At 46.0% G+C, this 21,499-nt stretch overlaps 1 protein-coding gene across 1 annotated transcript in view; it reads right to left on the reverse strand.

Annotated features, from left to right (window-relative positions):
• The window catches only part of LOC142563668 (uncharacterized), a 33,090-nt gene continuing 11,591 nt past the window's right edge, over positions 1 to 21,499 (reverse strand). The window contains exons 3-5 of the mRNA XM_075674255.1: positions 17,220 to 17,285; positions 763 to 893; positions 1 to 136 (exon numbers count right to left, since the gene is read on the reverse strand). Coding sequence (XP_075530370.1) covers positions 38 to 136; positions 763 to 893; positions 17,220 to 17,285 — 296 coding nt within the window. The 3' untranslated portion in view covers positions 1 to 37. The remainder of the gene's footprint in view (positions 137 to 762; positions 894 to 17,219; positions 17,286 to 21,499) is intronic.

Consider the following 21,499-nt stretch of genomic DNA (forward strand, 5'->3'; position numbering starts at 1 on the left):
AATGTTATTATTATACTTTATTTTCATGAGTGCTCTGTTATGCAGGAGCTGAAAACTGGCGCCTCTTAACTCCCATACATATAAGGAAGCACGCATTCTTTTTACAGTCGTATTCACTTTGGAAGGCGTTTATAACCTAGAATAAAATAAAGCTGTATCTGGAGCTGCCAAACACAAGGCGCCTTGATGACCTAAAACCAACGTGCGCGTTAAAGTTCGAAATAAAAAAGAACTTCAGACGAACAGCATGTATTGGTTGGCGATATATCGCCAACCAATACATGCCGTTCGTTCCTTATTTATTAGTTACCTTATTAAAAAAACGAACGATAACTTTTCTTTGTAGACTGGACAGTGTGGCCAAATACAAATGGAAGCAAGATAGCGTTGCCATGAAATGGCTACCCTATACGTTACTTTTCGAAAAGTTGTGTGTAGACTACATCTTACATGAAAAATAGGTGCTACAGAAAAGGCTGCGGTATTTATTTGAGAAAATTTGCATGTGTATTAAGAGTAAAAAAAACAAACAAAAAAACACTGTATCTGCTTTGCTGACGAGTGGAAGCCTCTCAATGATGATGATGATTAGGATGATGATGATGATGGTAATACAGTAATGAATGGCATTATTATAATATTTTATTGTCGTCACTGCTGTGTTATGGTGGAACTGAGGACTTGCGCCTCTTAGCGCCATTGGGTATAAAAGGGCATGCATTCTTGTTCGCAGTCCCATTCACTTTCGAAGGCGTTTAGTACCGGCGAGAGATCTGCCCTCGAGACAGCCGAATCTTCTACTTTGACGCATTTCTCCGTTTGAGAGTCATAGTAGTACCATGGTTTAATGTCTCCGCCGTACCTCCAACCTTTCTTCAAACAAGGCGATGCATCTGCCAAATTAGAATCAATGTGCTATTTATGATGGAAAAAACATTTGTTTGGTACTTAAAATGACAATCAAGAGAAACGCAGCATCTTTGCGACGTCTATTTCTCGTTTTTTTTTTTTTTTGGTGTGTGGAAAGAAGATTGCGTGTTAGGTAAGTGCAATATCGTTTTCGCAAGAAGTTATCGCTTTAGACACTGAGCGTCATCGCACCAATAAGGCTCACCTCGAAGCCCACGTTTGCAAACCATGTAACAAGGTATTTTTTGGAGCAAGAAAAGGTAAACAACGTCTATGAAAGCAGAAGTTCACAATGCCACACAAGTAACGTTCCTGTCACCTGAAAAAAATTCTCGGTGTATACAATGACATTCTATAGATCAAATGCATTAGGTACCTAACCGTGGTAGTCAACCAGAAAAGTAATTTTTATTGACATTATATTATAGTTTTTACCGCCATTTACAGGTGCCATCGACGTTAAATCGCTGGGAAAGAAAAACAAACGTGTCGACAAATAGTGAGTCAAATCAGAAAGCAAGAACGCAAAGTTGCGCATATGAGCCGAGGAAGCCATAGGAAGTTAACGTACGCAATCGCATAAGGACATACAAGGACTTCGTATTCTACAAGAGGATACACAAGAGCAATGTTTTGCAAACGAGTGCACAAAATGTAAGTACACATACATACGTAAAACGTAGTGGCTTGACAACATGACAAGCCTACACTGAAGTCCCACATATATGTTTCAAAGAACTGTCAAATTTACTGCAAAAGAAGGATATTAGTATATGACATGAAAAGTTTTAAAGTGACAAGCGATTTTCTCTTAGACCCAATGTTGGCCATGGAAAAAATATTTTTTCAAAACCAATGGCCATTGATATAAAAGCGCTAAATCATTCTCTCATTGTTAGCTTTGCAGCTTCATATGCTAACCACTTGAGAAGAAGGCGGCGCACATCTTCCTTAAGGTGGCCACAAGAGCGCGGCAGGCCCGGGGCCCGTTTTAGGCAGCTCAAGTAGTGTTGAGTATACGTTGCTTCAAATATTTTGTTATCACTTAGAATTGATTCAAGTCATAGTTTTTTCCATAGGTCGATAAATAATATTTTGGAATTGAAGAATGGCACATACCTACTCGTGTCGTCACACAAGCTGGCAGTCAAGAGATTCATAGATCAGCACAGACGGATTGACACTGTACGCAGTGCTTTAAGTCGGTGTCAAAGAGATACCGCAGCTACAGTGACACTTCTCGGCGTGAAGGAAGGAAGGAAGGATAGAGAAAAGCAGATGGCAGGGAGGTTAACCAGAATAACACCCGGTAGACCACCCTACACCGCGGGAATGGGAAAGGGGAAACAAAGATGAGTGGGAGAGAGCGGAGGGTAGGAAAGAAGGAAATTAGCGGCGAGTTCGCTGACGCATGTGGGCTAATAGTAATTGCACAAATAGTAACATACGTTCACACAAGCCCGTCGTACTCAAGAAGCCCAAAAGTGCCTTCACGGCTTTATGAGCCGACGAGCGATGGCCCCCATCGTTCGTCGGCGAGAGAAGCGTAGCTTCACGTCGAGGAAGTCTGAATGGAGGTCGGAGTTGCAGTGAGGGGTTTAATCGATGCAGTCGTGTAAGTCTTAATTTTGGGGAGTTCCATTCGGTCAGTGAGAGACTGCGCGCCAGGTGTTGAAGCTGCCTTGCGGCGTCTCTCTTCGAAAGTGGAATTAGAACGCTGTGCTCTTCTTGATGTGATGTGCGAGAAGCGTTATCGGCGAAATGATAGCCACTGATTCCACAATGGCCAGGTACCCATTAAAAGACAACCTCGTAAACTTTTTGTTGAGCGTGATGGTGAAGTTTCACGATTTCGTATGTCAGCATGTCATCCGCGTTGGAGAACTGACTGCGTACACTATAATGCCGGTTTTGAGTCTGAGAACGCAACCAATTTTCTAGTTTTTTCAGTATCAATGAATTCCAGAGCACGACGCAGAGCCGTTAGTTCTGCCACCCTTGACGTTGTGACATGCGATGTCTTGAACCGCAGTGTTCTTCCTGGCGTTAGTATAACCACCGCACCTCCAAAACTGATTGACCTAGTCGAACCATCGGTTAGAAGTCCACCTTGTTGCTGTATTTTAATGCAAGAGGGGCGAGCTCAGTTGTTTTAGAACAGGGGCCGGTAGATCTGAATCCTTCTGTAGTCCAGGAATCATTAAATGTATTTGTGGACGGCTGAAACACCATGGAGGAAACTCTGGCTTGGCCGCAGGTGCGTACCCTGAAGTAAACGACGCACGATATGCACTAAGAGTTGCGCTAAATGTCGAGCAGGGCCTTTCCGGAATGAAGCTCGCCAGGTGGTGGGAAGGTGTCCTAGCATAATGTCGGACATGCATATGCATTGTCTCAAGAATGCGCGTCGTGATTGGGTAATCCTGCGTGATGGCAATGGTTTCAGCCGCTGACGCACTGTGTGGTAAGCCAAGACATATCTTAAGGGCTTGGGCTTAAATGCTCCGAATCGTACGCTGGTTAGTCTTGCAGGTGTTGGATATTGGAAGCAGGCAGCACCGGAATCCAAAGAAAAACGCCATGTACAGCTGAAACATAGCGTGTACAGATACTCCGCAACTTTTTCCTGCAAGGCAGCTGAACAGGTGACAGATAGCAGTCAGCTAATTTTTCACGTAATTCACGTGCACAGGCCGCCATTCGAATCTGAACCTGGTAATGTTTAACGTTAGAACGTTATCTAGTGAGGCGAGTTTAGCGGTGCTATTGGAGGAACTAGAGGGCAGTAAACGGGATATAATAGGGCTCAATGAAGTGAGGAGGACGAAAGAAGCATATACAGTGCGGAAAAGCGGGCACGCCCTGTGCTACCGCGGTTACCGGAGACACGAGAACTAGGAGTTGGATTCATGATTAATAAGGATATAGCTGGTAACACACAGGAAGTCAATAGCATTATCGAGAGGGTGGCATGTCTTGTTGTGTTGTGAGGTAGAAATTCACGGTCGCACAGGTCTACGCCACTACATCTAGTCATGATGACCAGGAAGTCGAAAGCTTCTATGAAGGCATGGAATCGGCGATCGGTAAAGTCAAAACAGAATACACTATGCTGATGGGCGACTTCAATGCCAGGGTAACGAAGAAGCAGGCTGGAGACAAGTCAGTGGGGAACATGGCATCGGCTCTAGGAATAGCACGGGAGATTTATTAGTAGAGTTTGCAGAAAAGAATAATATGCGGATAATGAATACCTTCTTTCGCAAGCGGGAATGCCGAAAGTGGACGTGGAGGAGCCCCAATGGTGAGACTAGAAATGAAATGGACCTTGCACTCTGCGCTAACCCTGGCATAATACAAGATGCGGACGTGCCCGGTAAGGTGCGCTGCAGGGACTATAGGATGATAAAACGCGAATTAGCCTAGACTTGAGGACTGGTCCATAAGAAGCCGCTAATGAGTTAGCGGCAAGAGGGAAAGTAGAGGAATTGCGGATCAAGCTACAGAACAGGTATTCGGCTTTAACGCAGGAGGAGGACCTTAGTGTTGAAGATATTAACGACAATTTTATGGGCATCATTAAGGAATGTGCAATAGAAGTCGGTGGTAACTCCGTTAGATAGGACGCCGGTAAGCTACTGCAGGCAACGAAAGATCTGATGAAGAAACGCCAATGTATGAAAGCCTCTAACTCTGCTGCTAGAATAGAACCGGCAGAACTTTCCAAGTTAATCAACAAGCGTAAGACAGCTGACATAAGGAAGTATAATATGGATAGAATTGAACATGCTCTCAGAAACGGAGGAAGCCTAAAAGCAGTGAAGAAGAAACTGGGAATAGGGAAGAATCAAATGTATGAGTTAAGAGACAAAGCCGGCAATATCATTACTAATATGTATGAGATCGTTCACGTGGCTGAGTTCAATAGAGATTTATACAGTACCAGTGGCACCCACGACGATAATGGAAGAGAGAATAGCCTAGAGGAATTTGAAACCCCACAAGTAACGTCGGAAGAAGTAAAGGAAGCCTTGGGATCTATGCAAATAGGGAAGGAAGCTGGGGAGGATCAGGTAACAGCAGATTTGTTGAAGGATGGTGCACGGATTGTTCTAGAAAAACTGGCCCCTCTGTATAAGCAATGCCTCATGACCTCGAGCGTGCCGGAATTTTGGACGAACGCTAAAATAATCCTAATTCATAAGAAACGGGGCGCCAAAGACTTGAAAAATTATAGACCGATCAACTTACTGTCCGTTGCCTACAAAGTATTTACTAAGGTAACCACAAATAGAATCAGGAACACCATACACTTCTGTCAACCAAAGGACCAGGCAGGAATCCGTAAAGGCTACTCAACAATAGACCATATTCACGCTATCAATCAGGTGATAGAGAAATGTGCGGAATATAACCAACCGTTATATATAGCTTTCATTGATTACGAGAAAACGTTTGATTCAGTCAAAACCTCAGCAGTCATGGAGGCATTACAGGATCAGGGTGTAGACGAGCCGTATGTAGAAATACTGAAAGATATCTATAGCGGCTCCACAGCCACCGTAGTCCTCCATAAATAAAGCAACAAAATACCCATAAAGAAAGGCGTCAGGGAGGGAGATACGATCGCTCCAATGCTATTCACAGCGTGTTTACAGGAGGTATTCAGAGACTTGGAATGGGAAGAATTCGGGATAAGAGTTAATGGAGAATACCTTAGTAACTTGCGATTCGCTGATGATATTGCCTTGCTTAGTAACTCAGGGAAACAATTGCAATGCATGCTCACTGGCCTGTCGAGGCAAAGCAGAAGGGTGGGTCTAAATATTAATCTGTAGAAAACTAAAGTAATGTTTAACAGTCTTGGGAGAGAACAGCCATTTACGATAGTTAGCGAGGTACTGGAAGTGGTAAGGGAATACATCTATTTAGGACAGGTAGTGACAGCGGATCCGGATCATGAGACTGAAATAATCACAAGGATAAGAATGGGCTGGGGTGCGTTTGGCAGGCATTCTCAGAACATGAACAGCAGGTTGCCATTACCTCTCAAGAGAAAAGTGTATAACAGCTGTGTCTTACTCGTACTTACGTACGCGGCAGAAACCTGGAGGCTCACAAAAAGGGCTCTACTTAAATTGAGGACGACGCAACGAGTTATGGAAAGAAGAATGATACGTGTAACGTCAAGGGATAAGAAAGAGCAGAATGGGTAAGGAAACAAACACGAGTTAATGACATCTTAGTTGAAATGAAGAAAAAAATGGGGGGGGGGGCATGGGCAGGACATGTAATGAGGAGGGAAGATAACCGATGGTCATTAGGGGTTACGGACTGGATTCCAAGGGAAGGGAAGCGTAGCAGGGGGCGGCAGAAATTCAGGTGGGCAGATGAGATTAAGAAGTTTGCAGGGACAACATGGCCACAATTAGTACAAGAACGGGGTAGTTGTACAAGTATGGGAGAGGCCTTTGCCCTGGAGTGGCCGTAACCAGGCTGATGATGATAATGACGGGCGGAGTCCAAGACAGGTCTCTGTGAATTATGACTGCCAATAACCTGTGACTTCTGCTGTATGGTATAAGTTGTGTGTTAATTGAGATGCCGTAAGCAAGCATTGGCTTCTTGGTGAATGCCACCATTTCGCACTTTCCGCATGAAATTTCACGTTTTTGTTGACGCAGGTAGCAAGAGATCATTGTGGCTGCCTTCTGAAGCCGAGCGCGAAGCTGAAGTCGTGTTACACCTGATGCCAAAATGCCAATGTCGTCCGCATAGATGAAAAGTCGTGCGGTACTTGGCAGGTTGTCAGCTAACCCAAAGAGGGTTAGGTTGAAAAGCGTCAGGCTAAGCACTCCGCTTTGAGGCACTCATCGGCTACCGTAATGCTGGAATGTCAGGCAACTTTCTGCATGCACGTAGAATGAGCTCTTCAATAAGTAGTTGTACACCCACATATATATCTTTCCACCTAGTCCTACAGCTTCTAACGCGCTTGAATGTCTAGAAACAGAGCAGCAGATAGTAGTTTACAGGCTTTCTGGTGTTGCACCTATGTTACCAAGCCAACAACGTTGTCTGTCGACGAACTGCCACGCCTGAATCAGGCCATAGCATCTGGGTAGATTTCATAGTACTTTAAGTATCATTCCAAACGTGTTAAAATCGTTCTTTCCACTGTTGTTCCCACACAGTTGGCCAGTGCGATCGGACGGTATGAGCGAATGTCCAAAGGTGACCTGCCAGCTTTAAGAAGTGGAATGAGGCGATTTGACTTCCATTGTTGCGGAACCGTACCCGTCTACCAGGAGTCGTTGTATAAGAGCAAGTGTGCCTTCCGAGCTTGGTCTCCTAGGCTACACAGGGCACGGTATGTATTGCGTCAGGTCCTGACGCTGAAGAACGCCTGCACAAAGCCAGCACAGCTTGTAGTTCATACATAGAAAAAGGGCATTCCATGCGGGGATCGCGGGAGAACAGTGGGTGGTCGAGCGTTCCCGTACCCGTTCCAGGGGAATTTGCTTCGCGAGCAATATTGCTGCAGAAAGATTCAGCGACGTCAATATCTCTAGCTTGTAGATGGAGTCCCAGAGATCTTATGGCTGGCACTGAGCAAAGGTTGGGCGAAGGCCACAAATCGTCTGCCATATAAGAGGCGAAGGTTTTCGTGGATCCAGGGACTCATAAAACGATACCCATTGCCGCAAAGCCAGCTTGTTCATGTGGTGGTGTATGTTCTTTTGTGTTCGTCTAGCCAATCTTAAATTATAATTGGACTTCGTGCGTCTATATTTTCGTTCTGCATGACGCCGAATCGCTCGACATTTTTCTAGTTCGATGTCGAAATCAGTGCGGGCAGAACTCTTCAAAAGCGAATGGGTGGTTCTTTGTATGGCATCCTTTATCGCGCCCTGTAGTTTATAGGAGGTGCTGTCACGACAACAGCCTTCCATGATTATTTTGTATTTAGGCCAATCGGTGCACTGGACGGTTATGGAGGACTGGGAGCTAGTAAAGCCTTCGATCTTAAATTAAGTTGAGGTAATCGATATCACGCGTTTCTAAATCGGAAAACCAGTGCACTCTTCTCGATAGCGAGCGTGAAACGAAGGTCAGGTCCAAGCAGCTACTACACACTGATCCGCGCAGATACGTAGATCTTCCATCATATGACAGGCAAAATTCGCGTTCTGAGGCAAAAGACACCAACGTTCTGCCTCTAGAATTTACTATGGAGTTTCCCCGTAGGTAATGGTGGACATTAAAGTCGCCAGTGTTCACCCATGGCTGTGTAGTCAACATCAATATTCCCCGTAAGCGCTCACAATATAGACTTGTTGGAGATAAGTAGGCTCCAAGAATTGTGAACGTGAGCTTTTCCTTCTTCACTGTTAAGCAAACGTATTGATTTACTTCGTCAGGAGGCACTGGGTGATGCACATAAGTCAAGTCACGGCGTATAAACACAACTACCTTGTTGCACTCAGTGGGCAGAGGACACAAAGCACTCACACCCGGACAGTCTGATGGGAGCTTACAGGTTGGTCTCGAAAATTACGATAATGGGGAATTGGTACGTAAAGACAGGCTATCTAAAGTCGGACATGCGTGACTTAAGTCATCTGGCATTCCACTGAAAGACAGATACATTCTTTACCTTACCTTGAAACGACGGCATCTCTCGGGCCGTGGTTTTACCCTAGAGCCGCAAGCACCAGACTCAAGCTGTCTAGCACCAGCAGTGCGCTCTGTGTCGACGGGGTTTTTATGTTGCTTAGTAGAATGCGCATGGCGTCCATAACTGACTTCAACATCACTATGACTTGGCGATCCTCAGTCGCCGTCGCATCAGTGGTTCGTGAGGTCATCGATGGCGGCGCAGATTGGTGTGACGCCGAAGGAGGTTGGGCTCGTGAAAGTGTAGGCCACTCTTCAGGAGGGGCGAGTCTTATACCTTTCTTCGTTTTCGTAGTGTCCGTCTTTGTGGAAGTCGGCGTTGACATGGTAACCGCTCTGCCGGAAGATGGCGTATCTCTATCGGTAGAAGCAACGCTTCGTGATGCTCTTCGGTTTGCGATGTCGTCGTCGCCTTAGAGTAGCGGAAGCCTCTCTGTGTGTTGAATGGTCCCGTACTATCCGTTTGAGTAACGCTAGCTTGTTCCTCTCCCGTGGGCAATCATTGGATGAGGCCTCATCAGTACCAAGGTAGTTAGGACACCTCAACACAGTGGCAGGCATCTGCTGAATGAGATTCAGCGCACCATGGACGCACGAGGTTATTCCTACCGACACCTTTTACGTGTCCCACCTTGCACATTTGTAGCATTGCAGGGGCTTCGGAACGGATGCACGAACTGGATGGCGAACGTGACCAACTTTGACCTATGAGGGAATGTTGTCTCCCTCAAACCCAAGCTTCAGGCAACGTGTGTTGCCAAGTCTTGTGATGTTCGTGATAAGAGTGCCTTCTGTAGTTGACTTAATAATATTGGCAAGTCGTCTTTTGGTATAACAATATCGACGTCATAAATGACGCCAACAGTGTCAATGCAGCGTGTAGGAATCATGGATCGCACTTTTATTTTGTCGATCTCCGTTACGTGCTGCAGGCTTTGCTGCGCACTACGTTGTATAACGTGTGCTGCGAGGACATTCTTGCGTGCGTTTATCCTCACGTCTTTTATCTCGTTTGGCGCACTTCCCTCGAGAAACGCAGAAATTATTTGCCTGTTTAGGAGTTGCCGATTGGACACAGGGTCCACAGGCATAAAGAGCATAGCGTACGGCCAGCGCTGTGGTGTTGTCTTCACGGTGGAGACACTTGCCGACGATGACCTCCATAGCAGTCTTCTTTTTGTGATTCGGCCCATTATAAGCATGAAAGCGTCGCCTGACGAGTCGACGCTGTCCGAGCACAGCTCGGTTGCCTCGCTGCCCGTGTCACTTGACGCTTTCCACGTTTCCTGTACCCAACCCGACGTGATGGTTGGGCGCCAGGAAGGTCCTCGAGGGCTTCTTCATCCATTGCCACAACAAAGGAGCGGCAGCTCCCAGAGTTTGGAGAGAAACAAAGCAAGACAATGGTTCAAGCGTTCTATGAAAGAAACATTTCGTCGTCGTCCCTCTCGGCGTGATATACTCCAGCATACCAATAATGCTCGTTTTTCTCGCTCCGCGACAAAGAGATTCGTTGAAGAACGGCACTTATGAAAACATTTCCACATACTCAGTGACCCATGTTGATCTGATGGTTTCGAACCCTCTTCCCTTTGCGCAGAAGCCCGATGTGCTGCCCATTGGACCACAGACTACCCAGTGACCCAGGAAGGCGGGTTAGATAAAGACATGCATAGATAGACCCAAAGAAGCATAGGTAACCAACGAAATGTGAGTGAAGTGCTATAAGAGGGCTACTGCAATCAAATACCCCTTAAGTTTTTCCGACGTCGAACGGAATCGAGCCTACATCACATGGTTCCTCAATGATCACAATCCGATACTTTAACGGGTTGCACCGCAATATCCTTGGGTACGTGCCGCTCTTCAATGAGCATCTCACCAAAGTCACTTGGCCCGTTCGATCCACCTCCACGACTTTGAACCAGTTCACGGCGGTTCACAAGAAGTTCAGAAATTATACAACTCGAAATCTGCGGTGCAGGCGCATCACAAAACTCTACACCAACGACAATATACAGACGCATTTGCAGGCCTAATTTTTTCTCGACTAACGTGCACTGAATGCTTAAGTTTCAGAGGTCCTGAACTGCTGGTATGAACCGCTTCTAACGCGTAAGTGCACCTGCGCTTGCATACACACGGTAGAAATTCTTAAGCGGGGTTTTAACGGGGTTTGCGCATGTGCGCTGTGTAGCCTGCTGCGCTGCTGCTTCGCCCATGTGCACCGAGTCATGTACCAAGTCGGCACAGACAGAAGAGGGGGTGCACCAAATTCGTGAACCAGCTCTGCAACTTTCGAAACGAACTGCGTGGGTCGGAGGGTACCATTGCTGTACAGCTAAAACGAGTGGCCGGGTGAAGCATCTCGTGAAGTTGTGCAGGTGGGGCAGGTGAATCGAACGTACCTTCGGACTATGTACCAAATGGTGTGAGGAAAGCAACCTCCGGGCCTGGAGGTTGTTTCCCACCGGCGTTCCACGCTTCTCATATCGGATGATACGCGCGTACTTGGCAGTGCCACTAGATAAAGCAGCCTGTCCAGTAAGAACCGCGATAGAGAAATGTATCTGTATAGTGCAACAAAACAAGGATACAAGAAGAAACGAAGACGAAGACAAGCGCTAACATAGACAAGCGGTTGTTGATAGTGGGCGCTTGTCTCCGTCTTCTTTTCTTCTTGTGTCCTTGTTTTGTTAAGCTATACAGATACCTTTCAATAACGACCGACCAACAAGCCCTTATCGCTACCCTCGGAGATAGACAAGCCTGGTTCCCGTATAAAGCGTGAGACACATGGCGCGATTTTTCGCGCGATCCATCGCACGACGCATCGGAGTCCGACTTTCCGCATACGATGAATCGGGACACAGAGTACGAATGAGCGAGCGGAGCGTAGCTCAGCCCAGAACCGGCGGCTCTGCATGGACGCTCTGAATAGTGCGTAACTCCGCAAAGAAGTGACAAAAAACCTGTTTGCACGGTTCTCTCGTTTTAAACAAACGGTCCTTACGTGAATACGTCTGGGAGAGCAGCGTTAACATGTTTTCATAAGGCGGTGTCTGCAGTGCGGCTCAGTTGGTAGCCACCGATGGCTAGGAGCCAGCAGGCCTAGCACGTGTGGCCGTCGAATCCTAGTCCAGTGGCGCTTGCGACACGACCGCATGCAGTTCGTAATAAAGCGCCTATATTGCTCAGTACAACGTCTACACAATTATGTCGCACTTAAATTGCAATACATTTGATTTTATCCATGCCGGGTTACGTTCAACCTGCGAAGGCTGGCGATCTTCGGGGAAGCGACAGTCACCAACCGAAGGGCGCCGCCATGTCTACTGCAGGGACTCGCATTGTAAGGACGACAATACGACAGCCCAGCCTGTCGACGCCACCATGTTAGGCGCGGTCGGCGGACCAAGTATTGTTAGTGGATTCGCCGTCACATTCACTGTTTGTTTGAAGTGGTGGAACTCCTGGAAGAAGGTGTTTTGTGGCGCCGTCTCACGGGTCCTACAAGTTGTCAGTCAATAGACAGACGCGACAGCCACTGCCTGTGGGGTCAACTGTGGGACCAGGAGGCGCCTGCTCAGGAAAAGACCCGTGTCTGAGAGAACCCTCTCCCCTCGGTGTGGTTAGTGAAACCTTTGCGCAAGAGAGGGTGTAATCCCTCCCCCTCGAAGGCGGGTCGGTTAAAAAGACTTTGGGCGCTCCGAATCGGTCGACGGTTGAACGGCCGTTTTCCCTCAGCTGGCGATCTAGGAAGAACAGAGTGTTGATAAGCAGCCGTGGCGCTGCTGCTGAGTGTGCATTCTCTCTCAGTCGTGCTAGACTGATTGACTTTAACGTTCCCATGTAGATACTCTAAATAAATTCTGTATTCCTCTTTCTCGATGAGAACAAGTCCCTCCTTTCAACAACGTCCTCAGCGTGGATTAGTTGGGCCGCGGCATGGGCCAGCTACCATCTACTTTATTCCCGACCCCAACCACTACAGCCAACGGCGTAGCACCTTGCCCGTCGTATCCGGGGCCGACAGCTCTTGCGATATGTCCGCCACTCTTAATAAAGCTACATTCGTCAGCACGATCAATGTCTGAATATCTAAGCTGCTATTCACTGAAAATAAATTTCTTTTTCCCTACGGTATTGGTAGTGAGGAGAAAACACGCCAGTACCGTGAGCGAATTCGCCTCCCGCTCTTCGCATATTCGGTTGCCGCGGCGTCTGCGCTGGACGCTTCGGGGTCGAAAACACGATAGCTATTTACTATTTCGCGCAGCGTTTTATAACATGCGCGCTTTTGAGGTCACTTTATTCTTAATGTAGTTTCGTTCCAGAAACAAAGTGTAGCAGATTTATGTGCCGTCGCCGCCGTCGATGACGAGAGAGACCGAGAGAAAAATAAAGCAGCAGGACGATCATGGTCCCGACAAACATACTCGCCGACCCCGATGGATCTGCCACATGGTCATGACGTACACGATAGTGTACTCCATTCGCATTAGCACCTTTGAGCTGGAGAAACACAGTTCGATACGGTGTCCGATACGGCCTCTGACGCGCCGGAATGGCAGCTGGAATCGAGAGGTTTTGCTGTGCAGAAGTGGCGAAACGGACGTCTGGCGTCTTAAAAACGGTGGAGGTGTATATGGCTAGGGTACCATAGAGTTTTTGTGCCCGGACACAGAACCATCATCATCAGTGGCTCATACCCCCGTAGGCACTCATGACTTCGTAAGCAAGCAAAAATGTGATGGCTCATTACATCAAGGCGCAGGTTACAAGAACTCAGCAAAGTTGAGCGAACAGTGCTTACATGCTTTCGAATCTCGCATACGACATACAGAACAGCATGTCGAAAACTGTGAGCATCAATGACTCATACACCCGCAATCAAGCAAAAAATTCAATGGTTCATAGCCCCGTAAGGTTCTGGAATCTTTTAATCCCATTCCCCATCCCTATACAGAGTAGCATGTCAGCGGTTATATACGCGCCAGCAAAATTCTGTTTTTCTAATAAAGAGTCTCTCTCTCTCTCTCTCACTTTGGGTGGGTTAGGGGCGATGACCCTACCCCTGTAATCGTTGTTGGTGATTTCATTATTGATATGTTGCGACCGAAGAAGGAGTGGTTTACGCACTTCGTGTAGGAGAGATTTCGCTTGCGATGGCGCACCGATCCGGCCCAAGCGACCACCCAATGGTGTACGTGCACATCGATTTGACATTCTCAAGGAATGTGTCTGCAGTTTCGAGCATACCGATCAGTGCATATCGCAGTGACCACAAAGCCATTGTGGCCGTCGTTAGTTAATTAGGAGCTGTTATGATTGACAATTTGCTACATCTAAAATATCACCCCTTAAGCACTCCGCACAGATGGTTAAGCAGCGAAGCTGTAACATGCGGCCTCGTTGTTTATCTCTGAGTTATTCCTGACGGTTCACTAAATGACGGCTTGGTAGGCTGCCGGATCTTCGATACGCAGTTACTGCTTGCGCTCGGCTGCATAAGCCTGTTCTTGTACTCAGCCTGCAGCATCAGCACGGTGCCAGCGAGCTCGTTATTGTTTCTGCTCGCGGCGTTGCTGATTGAAAGCTGCCTACTCCTCAGCAGAATGTATGACGCGTGGCCTACCGATTTAGGAGCCGTAGAGCAACTACTGAACGCGCGCTCGGCGGCGTCGGAGAGCAACGACGTCACTACTGGCGCAGCCAATCACGCGGTACTCGTTCTCTTCTTGTTTCGCGCGTCTGCATGGGGTTGCGCTGGATGAGTTTTCGGCGTACAGGCGACAGACGGGAGGACAGATGGACGGACGGACGATTCGGCTAGCCATATAAAGCTTGGCTGTATAGGCTAAGCGAAACCTACAAAGTCTGATGCTCCTTTCCCGCTCCGCCAAAACATGACTGAAAAATTCCTTTCGCAAGACGAGCATAAGCGTAAAATATGTCCCTGTGTTAGCGCTATGCGCCCTGTTCTTTTGAATGGATAACATTGCGTTAGTAGTTTATTCATTATGAGCTTTTGTTATCGGCAGTTTTCTACTAACCAAAAGCATATTCGGTTGGATAGAAAACGACTTCCTCTACCAGTCACTGATCGGCAAAGGAGTTCATTTGTCGGAACTGACGCGGATTTGTGGGAACACCACGTGGATTTAAGAAGCAGAAAACAACCAAACTGACACTCATGCTTATAATATCTACAGTTATCCATAACATAGAAAAGCAACTTTCGGGATTGGCTATTTCCTAATACTTAAGCAAAGCACTTGGTTCCATTGAACACGGTATCCTACAGTCAAAGCTTGAAGGGTAATGTTTTCGAAAGATAGCACCAGGACTCCCTCAAGACTATTTAAATTCTAGTTATCAGTTAACGTCTTTCTGTTTTTTTAGGTCAAACAAAAGTTCAATATAATATGGAATTATACGGGTACCGATACTAGGTCCATGGTTATGCTGATGTTACATATCCGGTCTTTTATTTTTAAGCTAACAGAAAATAGAAAAATCGCCTGAGGCATATGACCCAAATATACTTATTGAGCTAAATTATTTGAACGTGCGGACATCCCTTACACTAGATATCGATGCGAGAATTTTACTAATTGGAAAGCTTCAATAACCAAAGCCACTATATTTAGAAGGCCAAAATCAAGAAAGGGGCTGACAAATGGAATAGCACACTGTGGTATAAAGTTTATAAACAGAGTTAAGGTGCCTCAGAAAGGCTGGCCAACGTTTCGATAGGAGGACCTATCTTCGTCAAAGGCTTTAGAAGGAACACTCGCTTGGAAAGAACTTGAAAACGAATGTCAGATTTGACTTACGGGCTGTCCAACTTGCGGTTGAAACACACGGTTGTGCAATTTACTTGTTTAACAAATGCCTCATTGTGCATTAGAGCTCGAAAAGTGCTTGAAGACCTATGTATGGATGGCCTTGGAGCCTTTGAGAACGCGCGTCTTAAAACTACAGTATGATCCTGAGAATGCGTTCCAAGTTGCTACGACTTTAATTAAAAGTCACAGGCTGCAATTCTCAAATTCGTATGTGTTGCTGTAAATGGATTAGTCTGAAAGTATTTCCGCAAACATTTCTTAATTAGTGGAATACTCACCATGACATAACCGCCTACCGTGCGTTTCTTTAAGGCTCCCTTTTCTTTATTTGCCTATGGTGGTAACACAATTATAACTATTGAGCTAAGTTACTTCGTGGGGCCATTACTTGTATGAGATATGAAAATTACTCACTTACATTATTACAATGCTTTTTTACCAAAACAATAAGTGTATGTCATGCCGTTTCCAAATTGACATGTGGGGAGCTCGTAAATTAGAAGCAACCGCTTCAGTTATCGGTTGCACTATGAGAATGCAAGGGAAAAATAACATAAATGTAACAGCCCGTACGTAACTGTTGAGTTCGTTTGAAGGAGAGGTATAACTGAACACGGCAGATTATTTTACAGGCATTAAATGAGACGTCGTGAGAGTGGTCAAATGTAGAACAGCTTTGCCTAAATCACTTTGCAGCATCAATTTTCGGCAAAAAAAAAATGGAATATCCTGGGAGCTTTTATGCGCAATCCGGGAAGTGGTGTTAACAAAATCGCTGGCAACGATACCACTATGACCCAGAAGGAACTGAAAAGTAATGTTGGGCCATTATTTGAGAGCTTCGTCGTTCAATTCACATATGTGGGATACCGTTTGCTAGTATGTTCAATTACGTAAAGTATGACATATAAGGACGTGATAGTGTCATAGGATGCGTTCGTAAAAAAAGCAGCCGAGAAGCTTAGAACGCATATCCTGATATTTTGTGGGCGGCGCAGTGAGCGATCTTTACAATTAAGTGACCTGTATAACGAAGGATATCGGAAGGGCCAATCATTTCCTTATAAGGGTGTTCGACTATATGTTGTGAACAAAAAAAAATAAAAGAAACACAGGCACATTCTTTGGCAGCCCGTACAAAAATAATGCTAGAAATGTAGTGAGCATTGCATCGGGTGTTCTTGCCAAAGTGTTTAATATGCTACTTGCAAAAACACACCTTGGCATTGTTTTCGATTAATCTTTCTCATTTGTTCCTCACATCGAATACGCAGCTAAACGACATTTAGCAGTATGCGCAGTCATGTGTGAAATCACATTAATATGTTATCTTAGGTTAAGAAAACACATTTATAAGTTCCTATGCGAGACTGTATCAACGCATGGTATCACTGTGTACGGACTGGCTTCGCTATGAAGGCTAAATGTATTAAACAGAAGTATACAGAAAGTAAAGAATAACAAACATAAGGAAAAACAATAACACTTCCAACCCTAATGAGACGGTGGCAAAGCAAGGTGTATTCAATGATTAAAAACAGTTTCTCTCGGTAGAGCACACAAAGGATGTTTTGATTATATTTTACAAAAAATAAAAATCAAATATCTCAAAATTTGTGAAGTGTGTGCGACTGCATGAATGGTTCGAGCTAACACCTTCGCGAGCTATACTCACTTTTTTCGGTTCTTTTTTTAATGGTACACTTAGCAAGAGTCTCTGATAAGCTCAGGAGGAGATAGCTGACGAATCACTAATACACGGCATGCTTGGATATTGCTCACCTCTTGAGGATATGAGCGGCGACTTGTTCCCCACCGTGGCATCGGTGATAGTAGCAATTAACATTCCTGTAAAACAATGTTCATTAAATCCCATTACAACATTCTGATACAGTCGTGTACATGATGAATTAAAACAAACACTCGCCAATAACGTAAAAAATAACACAAAAGCGGGACGCTGTGGGAAGCCTACGGGGCCCGAAATGTCGTTTATGTCGATTCAGGCTCCGTGTTCCTCCTTTACCTGACGGGTTGCCGTCAAACTTGACTATAGCGCGTACATGTAGGCTTGAAAAGACTAAAAGGCTATCTATTCTAATGCCACGGTAATGTGCACCTGCTACAGTTCTCAATGGTGTACCATGATAAAAACTTTTTTTTTCAGTAATGTCTTCCGTAAGCATTGTAAGCAACGCCTATCGCAAATCACGTTTTTGGTAGACCGCAAAGGAAAAATCACAACAACCTACACATACTTCACTTTAAGTCAAGAATAACTGAAAACCAAGGCACCTTAGATCAGAAGCATCAAAGTAATACCAAGCCATCGAATATAGTAAGCCCCGTCTGTTTCTATCTAAGGGTTTTTCCCCCACATTTTAGCATTACACGTGGCTGTACCTCGAGTTTGCGGGCATCACACCGCCACGAGGCAGCTTTCCATTGTATTTTTCGCATAAAAGAATGTGTTATATCGATTCTTAAAGCTCAAGTGCTCATTGCGCCGTCGCAATCATCATATTGAACCTGTCACCCAAAAGTGTACACTTCAGCCTCACGAAACCGACATGCCCCGTTACATTCTCAGGCAAAGAGCCTCATAGAGAACGCGCCATCGCAATAAGTCCAGTGTTGTCTATGATGCAATACATACTAAAATTGCTCACCTTGTCCAGCTCTATTCAGTCCTGCACTTTGAGTAAAGAGTGCTGATGCATTATAACACGAAAATGAATATTCGTAGAAAGGTTTTCACAAAGTCCCTTTACACATGTCTCGAAAGTATGTTTTAAAACAGATACTAGTAATGCAGTTGCTTCATCACAAGCGCGCGTAAACACGATAACACTTCAAGCGAAAATGACACGGCAGTAGAAGTCATATCATGAGAAGCCAACAAACAAAGACACCAAGGAAAACATAGAGGAAATTTCGGGTACTAACTAATTCAAGTAAAGAAATGATAAATTATTGGCAAGGAAAGTGGATGAAAAAACAACTTGCCAGAGGTGCAGAACGATCCCACGCCTTCGCATTACGCGTGCTATGTCCTAATCAATTGAGCTACCATGGCGCGGTTTCTCCATCGACAATCTGGGGTATTTATATGTCACTACTAGAACTAACCTTGGGAGTGTTAGCCAGCGCCACCACTCACAAACCTTGGCGGTGGATGTGGAACACATTTTCTGCCGCAGGCGTCATGAGTACGTTTTCTTTCTGGGTGAAGGCAACTGGTCAATAAACCCGCACATGGCTACCTAAAAGCATCAACGTTGCCGGATTCGAGACGCTCGTTGTGTAAGAACGAGAAGAAAAGTGGTTAACCAAGGGTCCTGATTTTTATTAATCATATCATGAGAAGCCAACAAACAAGGACAACAAGGAAAACATAGGCGAGATTATTTATACTCAGTAATTGAATTAGGGAAATGATAAATAAATGGCAACAAAATGGCGATCGTTCCCCACCTGCGGCAAGTTGTTTTTTTTTTTCAGCTGCTTTCCTTGGCAATAATTTATCATTTCTTTAATTCACTCCGTAAGTTCAATTTCCCTTATGTTTTCCCTGGTTTCTTTGTTTGTTGGCTTCTCGTGATATGTTTAACAAAAACCGGGACCCTCGATCAACTCCCTTTCTACGGCAGTAGAAGAGGCAGATAATACCTAAGCTGATAACCAAGGCAATCTCTACAAGCAAACAGCATAGGAGTAATTGCAATTTTTGCGGTATCCTTATGGACAGCGTTCTACTCATTGGTTTCAGTCATACCTGTTGGATCGATATGATTACTCGCGCGCATTCTTTTCTCAATATAAAAGCGGCTCTTTACGCTAACTACACCCTACCTTACGCCAACTACTCTTTTGAGGGCATTCGCTTGATATGCATTGTCCTCGCTAGCATGGCCCACTCAAGAGTGAGACTGTACAAGACTTGAGGAGATGCATTCCAGGCTCATATCTAAGCTCTTATGCCGCAAGCGAGAAGTTTGAAGAATTAGTACTGTTACCACCAATAATCCTGGAAGAGGGAATGCGCCAAACTTTGGCAGCACCGAAGCAGCTGTTGCTACATCTGGATGACTTCACGCCAGCATACGGCAACAGTATCGCCGCTGTTTCTCCTCCTCACACTCCGGCTCTTACCGTCTCGCACAACGCCTATATTAACACGCATCAAGGCAATAGACGTTGTCTTGGCCCAGGCACGACTGTGTATGGTGCGGATTCTTTAATGGCGACGAGGATGGCATGACAACGGGCCGCCCTCTTAGTACGCCGCAGCCTTCGCCACCATGGGAGGATATGCCAGCCCGCCGCAGTTTGACGAGACGAGCGGCAAGTGGCTAGTTTACCAATTTCGACTTGAGGCTGTCTTAGAAGGCAATGACGTCACGGATGACAAGAAGAAGCGAGCCCTGTTAGTTGCAGCTCTGACGATCCACACCGTGGATCTACTTAGTGGTCGGTGCGCGCCAGACAAGATCAACGAACTTTCTTTTGCCCAAGTGGTAGCTTTCTTGCAGCAGCACTTTTCGCCCCAACTAAATGAGATAGCAGTATCAAGGTCGATCCAAATAGGTCGCGAAGCTTCGGGCGAAAAGCTGTTCAGTACAGATTGTCACCGACATCAGCAAGGGGGGTTATGGGAGCAGCGATTGAAGCGCGACTAGGTTTGGAGGGAACAAACATTGGGAAAGAAAAAAGCGTTTTTTTATTTCAAGCGAGACACAGTTAGATTCATTCAACGAAAATAATATTCCTGGTCAATTTTATATATTCGTAACGTGTTAAGAAAATACAAGTTTATGCAATTTTATTATTATTAATAAATGCATTTATTTTCGGCGCCCATCGTTACAGGGGGCGTTGACGCCACAATCACTCGAAATGCAATACACGTCTTGAAATAGGCAGAAAGGCGCACTCGCAAAGTTCACCTGTTGAAACACGCCCCCCTCACAGTTTGTGCTTTCTTGCTTGTCGAAGTTTGAGTTTGGTGACGCGGGTAGCTTCATCGCTTCTTAATCTGTTCAGTAAAAAGTAGCGAGTTACGACCGCCATATACGATATCGCCAGTTACGTGTAGTTGTTTTCGTGCGACTGCGCCAGCCGACGAGCCGACGGCGTCCGACGACAGGATCAGCACTCTGCACCTAAAGCTTTCGTCGGCCTCCAAAGAAAGTATGTTCTGTGCAGGGGCGCGATTTCGACAACCGTACAGCTGGCTTTTCCTGCATCGCTTTCCGCGCTGAAAGCTCGAAACGCCCATCAAGTCGAATGGCGGGGCATTTGAATGTGTAGCTCCCAAAGCAGGCCAACAAAACAAATTTCGCGCCGTCGGAAACAAAATGACGTCACTTCTGCTTTTAACGGACATGGCGTCGCATTATTTTTTTTTCCGCCGGAAGTGTCCCATGGACCATGGACCGCCGATGGACCGCCATGTTTTGAACGTATGGGCTCCTATGAAAGCTTCGCTACCAGGTATATTTACCTTGGCAGTATTACAAGTTCTTTACACGCTACCAGCTGCCAGGCGAACCTGTCAATTTTTTCATAGTTACCATTCGTCACATAACGGACTCATGCAGTTCCGGCGCAACGTTGGATTGAATGCTGTGAGATTGCACCGTCAATTGGCTGCAAAGCTCAGGAGTGCGTCGGCAGTTGCTTGCGTAGCCGCAGCTGACGAGGATTGAAGCAGAAGAAATCGTGCTATTAGCCGAAATGGCAGAAGCGAGCGCGCAGCAGATAATGATCCATGCCGCAGATGTAAGCGTTCATGCGATGGGAGGACAGTCTTATCGCCCAAGAAATCGGCACCGGTTATTTCGTGCAACCGCTCCGAAGCGAAAGGACATGAACGAGAGGATTGGCGGTTCCGTTCGGCGACGTCCTTCAAGGGCCAACACCGGAGTCATATCGCCCGAGCCTGTTTCCATCGGGAGAGAGGGTTTGTTGAAGGGCCACCAGGGCTGTTGCGTCAGGAAAATACCCTGTCGTCTCTGGAGGAAGGCACATCTGTGGGCACCTTCGGTATATTCGCGTTGGAA

Source organism: Dermacentor variabilis, chromosome 11 (genome assembly GCF_050947875.1).
Source record: "Dermacentor variabilis isolate Ectoservices chromosome 11, ASM5094787v1, whole genome shotgun sequence".
Lineage (NCBI taxonomy): Eukaryota > Metazoa > Arthropoda > Arachnida > Ixodida > Ixodidae > Dermacentor > Dermacentor variabilis.